Genomic DNA, 9,800 nt, shown 5'->3' with positions numbered 1-9,800 from the left:
ACGTTATTATTAGAGAGGTAACATTGAGATAGTAGCTGGAGACCTTAACGAAGAAGAGGACCCGATTGTACCAGGTGAGCTGTGTACAAAGGGAGCAGTTCCACTGTCATCCTTGGGACCTCTCCAGCCGCATTCTAGGGCACGTACCTCGCTGTGCTCTCAAGTCAGGCCTGGTTGGAGCGAGGGAACATGCACACCATGCTCACTCTCCTTGCTGTTGAGCACAGGTGCTGAGGCCCATAAACAATCACCTGGGGCTGCAGCTCCACTCAAGGTGTGGAAGGGTTCTTTTTTCCCCCCTCTGCTTTCCAGCAGCTCCTGGCCTTGCTGCTTGCCAGCCCTTACTCTTGCACTGCACTCTGGCTCTCACACTGGTCTGTTTCTTCCCATTCTGTATTTTAGTATGTGGCTGTTTTCTTCCTGCAAATGATAGGGTGTGACTGAGACTGTGGGCAACCCCAGTCATCTCTGTGGCATCGGCTTCTCTGGAAGAAATTCCCTTTGTTGTAGCTGGAGCACCCTGGTGAAGGTGCAAAGGTGTAGCTGTGGAGGATGCCCTTGCCCAGATGTGGGAAGTACATTTCCTTCTGCTTCAGTGACCTGGCACCCAGCTGGCTGTACACATACCCCAACTCAACACTGCATCGCCAACCTGCATAACGACAGCACTTCCCAACCTCCATGGCCAGCGATGCTCCATGCACTGCACCCACTGAAGCCAGACTGATTTTATTCAAATTGCGTGTGAAACAGAATAATTAAAAAAAAAAAAAAACAACCCAACAACAACAAAAAACAACCAGCCCTCACTGGCTTCACAGAAGAAAGCCAAAGGAAAATTGCTCCCAGGCTCTCTTTTTCTTCCTTGGCCCTCCCATGAACTAGTATTAATGGTGCACATGTTACAACACAATTTGGGGGGCGGGAGGCAGCTCCAGCTCTGCATCTGCTCCCCTGAGGGAGGTTTTGGCACAAAGGCAGGAGTAGCGTGGGTGTTAGTACTGGGTCTGAAAGCTATAGGGGCAGCTAGGAGCTGCCCTGAACAGTGACGAGAGGGCAGGATGGGAATGTGGAAGAAGGGCTTTGTGTTGGAGGTTGCCCCCCACCAAGGGGACACGCCAAGGAGCCAAGTCTGAGACAGGGGCTGTGCCTCTGCTCCCCATCTCTCGCACACGTCTCAACTGTAAACTGCAAGTGGGGGCACCTAGTTCACCCAAATGCTGTCCCCACAGTAGGGAAAATTAAGGGTCCGGGTAGTATCAGGAATTGGCTGTGCTCAGCACCCCAGGATGAGTGATACCTGGAGTGGGATGTCAGGATTGCAGCCTTGTCTGGGGGCATAGCCTGGGGTGCTGGCAAAGCCTCTGTCCTGCTCCCTGGGCCATTTTCACACACACAGCTGATGATGTAACTGCTCCTCAGCTCACTGCTATAAATAAAGGGCACAGGATGTATGGGGGCACTGAGTGGTGCTCCCGGTCCACGGACGCGTACAGTAGACTTGGACCCTTGGCCGCGCTGATGGCAGCTCTGCGCTTGGTCATCAATTTCCAGCTGCAGCCCGGTGGTACTGGCAGAGCCACTCAGTCTGTTTTCCAGACCTTGTTGAGGAACTTGACCACCTCATCATAGATGACAAAGACAATGGCCACGTCGAGGCAGACACGGCCCAGGCGGGGTACGGTGCCCTTGTAAAACCTGTGGGAATGAAGAGGGCTAAGGGCCAAAGCAGGATAACGGGAATGCACCAGCAGTGCCTCAATCCTTCCACATGCAGTCACTCCTCACTACTCTCATTCTTGCTCAGAATCGTAAAAACATTAAGGTTGGAAAAGACCTCTAAGATCATCTAGTCAATCCATCACCACCATGCCCACTCAACCATGTCCATCAGTACCACATACGTGTTTCTTGAACATCTTCAGGAACAGCGACTCCACCACCTCCCTGGGCAGCCTCTTTCAATGCCTCACCATTCCAAGTTTTTCCTAATATCCAACCTGAACTTCTCCTGGTGCATCTTGAGCCATTACCTCTCAATCTATCATCATTATCTGAGAGAAGAGACTGACTCCCACCTCAATACAATCTCCTTTTGAGTAGCTGAAGCGGTCAACAAGTTGAAGAGGTAAGATCACCCCTTAGCCTATTTCTCTCAACTGAACCATTTAAGTTCCCTCAGCCACTCCCCACAAGACTTGTGCTCCAGACTCATCACTGGCTTCTGTGCCCTTTTTGGACATGCTCCAGGGCCTCAATGTCTTTCATGCAGCAAAGGGCCCCGAAAAGAATGCAGCACTCCAGGTGCAGCCTCATCAATGGCATGTACAGAGGGACAATCACTTCTCTTGTCCTGCTGACCACACTATTTCTGCTAAAAAACAAACAAACAAAAACAAAAAAAAAAAAAAAAAAAAAACCCCACAAATTCATATCATCCTTCTACAGGGCCCGTGCTAATCTGCTCTGTATCATTCACTCTGTATCTGCTTATCCCATAACACCCTCTAACCCAGCCCCAGGTCTACAGGAGCACTCACGCCAGGGGCCCCTCATATTTCATGATCTGGTAGGCGCAGTCCCACGTGCTCTTGTACTTATGTGCTTCCAGCCCCTGCAGGAAAGGAAAAGAAGGGTTGGGCACTGGAGCTGGGGTACACTAGAAGGATTAGGGCTAATGGTGGAGACAGTGAGTGCATGGCATCTCCATGCCACAGTGCTGCACCTGCATCCTGGTCTTAACCACATCCAAGGGCGTGTTGCCAAAGACACTCGCAGCTCCTGCAAGGGCTCCAAACACGCCTGTGATGAAGGGATTGATGATCTTGTTGGGATCATCTCCTGTAGAGGAAGAGATGTCTGGAAATAGTGACAAAGCCTGGAGCTGGGACACCCTATCCCTGGCTTTCACCTCACTCCATTGTGAGAGGCCTGGGAAGCCTGGGGGCTTGCAAGGGGAACTCAATCCAGGGACTGGCAGCACAGCCAGCACAGCACTGTGGGAACATAGGGACATAGTACCTTTGTACCAGTTCTTGAGGGATGTCATGACGAAGAAGCGGATGGCCTGGTTGGATCCTTGCTTGAGGACAGTAGCAGTTAGGCCTTGGTAGGTTCCCTTCAGCCCTACAGCAATGAAGGGTGTTGAAGGTGTTGAAGGAGAGCACCAGCCCTGCTCCCCAGCTCCTCCCATTGGATCCACGGCCCCATGCACAGACCTGGCCCGTTCAATGGGCTCCTGCATGACCCAAGCCCCTGACCACTACTCCCATGACTCACCCTGCTCTCGAACAATCTCCCTGACACCATGGAAGAAGCCACGGTACTTCGGCTTGGAGGAGCATTGGTCATGGATAAACTTCACCTGTGGGGAGACGATGAGTTGGGCCCAAATAAAGCGATGTGGCCTAGGACTCCTCTGGGGGAGATGCCACAAGCAGGGGGCCCCTGTCCACCTCCCACCTTGATGGTCTCCATGGGGCACACCACCATCACAGCTTCAGCCACACCGGCACCCAACCCACAGACAAGGCCCCGCGTGCTGTCCAGCCGGCCCTGCTCATCCCTCATCCGGTTGCTGAGGAACTCGAACATGCCAAACCTGTGGAGAGGCCACAGTGACAGTCCTGGGGTGCGCAACAAGGGACCAGAAGCTACTGGGGATGCTGAGACCAAGGTCACTGCCAGGGGAGCACAGTCCAGGGACCTCCATGACACACTTACCTGACAGCAGCCTTGGGGATGGAGCCATACACCAGTGAGCTGAGCCCACGGTACAGCCCTCGGACACCATGGTCGCGGACAGTCTGCTTCACGCAGTCCCCTGGAGCAGAGCACAGCAGTGTCACTGTCACCTAGCACACACCAAGGGACACCCTTAGCCCCCCCAGGATGCCTCCAAGCCCCTTGGTCTCACCAATGCCCTTGTAGCGGGGCGGGTTGGCCTTCTCGTCTAGCTGCAATTGTGTCTTCACATATTCAGTGGGGAAAGTAATGCAGATCTCAATGCCTCCGGCGAGGCCACCTAGAAAAGAGATGGAATTGGAGCTCCAGTAGTGCTGCACTGAGCCCCGACCTCATGGGTACTACAGACTCCACAGATGTGGCCTCACAATGCTCGACCCAACATCTCACAGCTCGTGGGCCATCCAGGACATGGCATCCTCCTTCTCACCAGGGCCCTGTGACCAGCGTTAACACAAAGGCATCAGGCAAAGTGGTGGGGAATAGGCACAGCAAACCCAGTTAGCACTACAGTGCCTCTACTCAAAGACGCTGCTCCCTTTGAAGATGCAGAGGTGAGGAGTCAATGCAGCCATTTACAAACCTGCACAGCCACTTGAACTTACTGCCAAGCCACACCTGGCAGGAGACCACTCACAGAAGCACCATGCAGGTACGGAAGCACAATTGCAATCAGTGCCCTTTGGCTGCCCCACACTGATTACAGCTTTAGGATAGCCCCAGTGCACAGCACAGCCAAGGCCATGGCAGCATTCAGCTATCAGCAGCACCAACCTCAGGAGATGCAAGGCACTGGATGCATGCTCCCATGGTGGGAGAGCCAAAGCAGAATGCAATTCCAAGGCTGTAGACTGGCAGCATCTTGGGTGCATCCCTTATGGAACCCTGGCACACCTCATTTCCCTCACAGAGCTGTGCCTGCAGATGCAGAGCAAGGCAAAACACGGGTCCTGCACCGCTGCCCCAGCTTCCCTTCCTGGAGTCACTCAATTCCAGCAGAAGCCACATTCTACGCAAATCAATCACCCCATCCCCTGAGGCAAGCCTGGTTCCAGCTCCTTCTCATGTGCCACCTTCACAGGGGTGCAGCGACCTTGCAGTCTGTTTACCTGGACTTTACCCAGCAGAGCTTTGGTGCTTGCAACATTGCTGACTAAGCGCAAGCAACCAGCAGTGAGTGCACAAGAGGTAAAAGAGCAGGGGGCCCTCCCTGTGCTGCCGAGCCAAGGTTCTCAGCCATGAGCTGATGAGATGGAGGAAGCACAAGGACGTCCTCCAGGGCCGCTCCAGGGTTTTGTGTCCAAACCTCCCCCACTCTCCCCCCCCTCCCGCATGAACCCTGCAGCACAGCCAGCATAGACAACGCTGCTGCAGAGGGAGAGATGAGCACCTGAAAGCCATGAGTGCCTTGAGTTGTATTTGGGGGGGCTGGGATATCCTACATTAACCTTTCTCCCTCTCCTTCAAACAGAACCCAAATTGGATACCAAATTTGCAGCGAGCCTATTAGTTTTGTTCATCATCATGTATTAGCCCTGCCATGAATTCAGTGTTGTTTCACCATTACTTCCCCAGGATAACTGTGATTGTGCTTTGCTGGTCACAGCTCCAGGACTCAGCAGGAAGGAGAAAAAGGATTGTGAGGACAGCACAAGAGCAACTACCCCAAGGGATTTGGGGGACAGCACCAGTAGCTCCTCAGGGCGCTCTGGGGATATGCAACCACATTTCCCAGGATGGCTGGCTGAGGGCAGAATGACAAAGCTATAGAGTTGCACCTTTAAGGAAGGTGAGTGCTGCCCCTGCAAAGCCACAGGCAGTAGCCAGTGCCCTTCTGGGAACTAGGGAGTGGGAGGTGGCAGTAGCTCTCTGCCACCCTGCACACAGCATGCTGCTCTGCTCCATGCTCCTGCAAGCATCAGCAGAAGCAGCAGGTGCCTGCACAGCTCTGATAACAAGTGGGCACCTGGAGAGCAATCTCAGCCTCTCCATTCTAAGGGCAATTTCCCACACAGACACACAAGCACATCATTCCCAAACAAAGAGCTCTTCTTGCCTTCAGCTATCCTTTCTTGAGAGACATAATTTCTAATGGCCCATCAGGCAGTAGGAGCAAGGTTAGTCCATGCCCAACGTTGCTGATAAGGAGTGGGACCTCTATGGAGCCCCTGGTGCACATCTGTGCCTTGAGCTTTACCCTACACACTAATTATGCACCCAGAGCATCTGGCTTGTTTCCTTGCCAGGGGACTTTTGTGCCCTTCCCTGTGAGCCCAAATAGTCTTTACAGCTGAGAAAAACAAGCAAACAAACAAACAAACAAAGCACAAAGTCCAGCAGCAGGGTGCTACAAATTAGGAATCGCAACCACAGCTCATTCACTCCTGCAGCCACAGAGAACTCCATGTGCCCCGCATCTGTCCTTTCCACACCAGTACCACCCCATACACACAGTGGGGCAGTGAATCACAGAATCATAGAATTACAAGGTTGGAAAGGACCTACAAGATCATCTAGTCCAGCTGTCCTCCCATTACCATTACTACCACAAGCTAGTAAACCTTATCTTGTAGCTCCTCATCCAGACACCTCTTGAACACTGCCAGGGACAGCGACTCCACCACCTCCCTGGGCAGCCATTCCAGTGTTTGACCACCATCTCAGAGAAAAAGTTCTTCCTTATGTCTAATCTAAATCTCCCCAGCACAACTTAAGCTCTTCGAGAAGAGGAACTTTTCAATGTCTTTGGTAGCGAAACAGGTTCCACAGGCTGCTCCCTATTGTGCAACAGGCTCCAACAGTTCCTACATCAGCAGCAGGCACTCAATGGTGCCAGTTTGCTCTAAGGGAAAGGGCTGTGGGTGGGATGGCAGCAGCATCTGGCAGCCCTCCCAGTGCTTGGCCACCTCCTCCTGCAACATACCCCCATAGACCAACCCCTCCTTATCTTCCCTGTTGCACCTTGTCTGGAGAAAGGCAATACTGGGCTGCTCAGTGGGGCGGAGAGGGGATGTACTGACAGCATGGCCCCTTCCTAAAAACCAGGTCACCCAAAGATCACTCCTACAGTATTATTTGAATGGGAAGTGCATCCTGCAATGGGTCAGAACCTCAGAACACATCCACTTATAGCATGGGGTACGGAAGGGCTTCACTACCTGTTTCACTACCAAAGACATTGAAAAGTTCCTCCTGATAGGTGCAAGGCCAGCTGGGAATGCTGCATTTCATCATGTGAATTGGGAAATGCTTTCATTGCAGCAACAGCCCCATGCCTGACAGGAGCCCTGCACCTCACAGGCACACACAGCAGTGCCAACACTGAGTTCCCCTGCGTCATAGTGAGCTGTTTGTCCCTAGGTTGACAACCCTAGGGACAGGGAGCCCAGACCTTCCCTGAACTACCACAACTCATTCACTTTTTCTTTGCATTTGCTTCTTAATGGGCTAATATTATAATAAAATGTGTTACAGAGCATTTAAAACTCCTTGACTACAAGCATAATGGCAGGATCCACTGTCTCCTGATTAGAGCCCAAGCACCACCCAGTCTCACCTTGGTGCAAGTTCTGAGCACCCCAAGGTGGCAGTTCCAAAACTAAGCTCAAATAGAAAAGCATTGCTAGGCTCAAGGGCCTGGGGACAGTCTACACTTCTCAGCCATCAGCACAAGGCACCAGAGCACAACAACAGCAAAACACAGTTTGCAGACAGAGTCAGCTTTGAGAACACAGTACATGAACAGGGTCACCACTTCCTGGCTGGGTGTGAGGGGGGCCCTGCATTGGCATGCTATGCACACATTCCTCGGTAATGAGAGGCACAGCAACATCCCAGAGCTGTCAGCATGCTGCTGATGGCTGCCAGGAGGACGGATAGCTCCTTCTGACCACTGACATCAGTCCTAAGATGATGGTGCCCTGGGGAGCAGCAGGCAGGTGAACACTGAATACCCATTGCCAATGTTTGGGTTCAGCCTGAGCACCTCAAAACAGTTTTGTAGCCTGGGGAGCAGTAGACAGGACCCAGAAGCATCGCTTCTTCCCTGCCAGGAGGGGCAATGCCCTGGGCTTAGAACACTGGGGAAGGAGCCTGGTTCTGCAAGGAGCGAGCTGCAGGTTTCACACCCAGGCCTTGACTGCTCTCTTTGACAGGTATACCATTTCCTAAGAAAAATCACATCAGGAGATTATCAAACAAGAGGAAACTGAAGCTTTTGCTGCTGCTTTTCTCCTCTTCTGACCCTGAGGCTCCCTGCCCTAACGCACAACTCTCTCTCTACCACCTGCCCTCTCTCGCTGTACACTTGCTGCTCCCAACAGCACTCACTGCTCTGGCTCTTCCAAAGCCAAGCACCGTATTGGACAGCATCCAGGAACAGAAAAGCATGGAGACCACCAAGGTGTCCGAAAGCAGAGCAGAGCAGCAACAGCTTCTCTGTGAAAAGGAGCAGACTCCAGGCCTGAAAGCCAGCTAAAAATTGAGCTGCACTCAGTTCTAGCCAAACATAGCCTCCCACCATAATCAAAGGCCTCCCAAGCAAGGCATTCACCTGCTGCACAGGGCTCCAGAGAGCCAGCCTCAAGCTGTGCAGTGCCAGAAAACCATGCATGAAGAGCTCCAGGGCAGCCTAGACAGCTCTGCAGCCAGATAACTACAAAATGTGCATCTCAGCGCAGAGCCCGATTGTTTAGCAGGATTTTAACTAAGTTTAAGCAAGCCAAAGCACTATCATGCAGCAGTGTAGAAGGCTGCCCTCGACCCCCTGGCTGTGGCACTCTCAGCAGCTTAATGGCAGGCAACAAGGTAACTGCCGCCCTAGCACCCAGCAGCCTCCTGAACAAACAAGAGCCCATTTGCAAATTATTATTAATTTTTTTTTTTTTTTTTTAACATTTTGTTTGCCTTCAACGACAGTGAGAATTCTTGGCAGCAAGAGCTCTGCTGGCATCCTCCAAGGACTCCAGACCCACACCGCCAAGCTCAAGGTGCTGTGTGGCAGTGGCAAAGTGCTGGCTCTGGCAGAGGGCCAGAGATGGCCCAGGATGGCAGTCAGGTACCTAATGCAGAAGGACCACAGCCCCACAGCCTCCCAGCCCCTTCAACTCCTCGGACAGCAGAGCTGTGAGCACAGCAGGAAGGTCTCTGGGGAAAAAAAAAAACAAAAAAAAAAAAGCAAATGCCTTCAGGTCAGCACAGACCCCAGAGCACCCAGAGCACAAGGAGTTAACTGCAGCTCTTTGCCCATTTTTGTGCTTTGTAATGTAATTAGGTGCCACAGAGCCCACTGAATGTATGCCCGTTCACCAATTGCTCTGATTTGCTGTAAGCGAAGAGCAGACTCGCATCCCAACGCCACTCTTCCTCCACCCCCCCCCCCCCCCACTGCCCCGCGACGGCTACTCCAGGCCCAGGCTCAGTGCCGGCGGGCACAGCCCTTTCTCTCGGTCCCGGGCCACTCCCACAGCGGAGGGCCGGTAGCGGGCGGATGAACAAAGCGTCGGCCGAGGAGGAGGGAACGTCGGTTGCAGCACAGCAGCTAGGGACGTGCCGCTCAGGGCAGGTCGGCGGGAGAACGTTTCAAAGGCGAGCGCTGAGCTCTGCTCTGGGAGCCGTCCTGCGAGTGTGGAGCAAACGAGCAGCCACAAAAGAAGATGAAAGAGCCCCCGCCCTAAGCTCCGTTCTGTTCAGAGCAGGCAGACACAAGCGCGGCAGCTACCCGGCGCCCGCCGCGATCCCATGGACGCAGGAAGGCGCGTTCCGAAGCGGGGACTCGGGCGCGCGGCTCTCGAGCAACGCCGAGGTGCCCCCCCAACCCCCAGCCCAACTACCGGGGCTGCTCCCCACTTACACGCAGACGACCGGCACGCCCTCAGCTTTGCACCCCGCCCTGCGGACGCTTACCCGCCAGGATGGCCTTGCCGGGGTGCGTCAGCTTGGCCTTGCCGGCGGGGGCAGCAGCAGCGAGGCTGCGAGGCGCGGCGGGGACGAGCATGGCCGCGGAACTCCGCGGCTCCTACACTGCTCGCGGCCACCGCCGTATTTCAGGGCGGAAC

At 53.7% G+C, this 9,800-nt stretch overlaps 1 protein-coding gene and 1 pseudogene across 1 annotated transcript; both read right to left on the bottom strand.

Moving 5' to 3' along the window:
* Window positions 1–713: 713 nt before the first annotated feature.
* SLC25A1 (solute carrier family 25 member 1) lies at window positions 714–9,754 on the bottom strand. Its single transcript, XM_042829292.1, has 9 exons — window positions 9,649–9,754; window positions 3,917–4,024; window positions 3,724–3,823; window positions 3,463–3,601; window positions 3,280–3,364; window positions 3,022–3,126; window positions 2,726–2,841; window positions 2,541–2,614; window positions 714–1,698 (listed from the first exon to the last, which is right to left on the bottom strand). Exons 1-9 carry the CDS (start codon window positions 9,737–9,739, stop codon window positions 1,584–1,586), a joined length of 933 nt encoding a protein of 310 aa, XP_042685226.1. The 5' UTR covers window positions 9,740–9,754; the 3' UTR covers window positions 714–1,583.
* On the bottom strand, window positions 2,406–2,503 carry LOC122165903 (annotated as a pseudogene).
* Window positions 9,755–9,800: the final 46 nt, after the last annotated feature.

The sequence above is a fragment of the Centrocercus urophasianus genome, unplaced genomic scaffold (genome assembly GCF_019232065.1).
Source record: "Centrocercus urophasianus isolate 14NV4802_14NV808 unplaced genomic scaffold, USGS_Curo_1.0 seq_30, whole genome shotgun sequence".
Taxonomy (NCBI): Eukaryota; Metazoa; Chordata; class Aves; order Galliformes; family Phasianidae; genus Centrocercus; species Centrocercus urophasianus.
The sequence above is the reverse complement of the archived record's forward strand: the minus strand, read 5'-3'. Positions and strand labels throughout refer to the sequence as shown.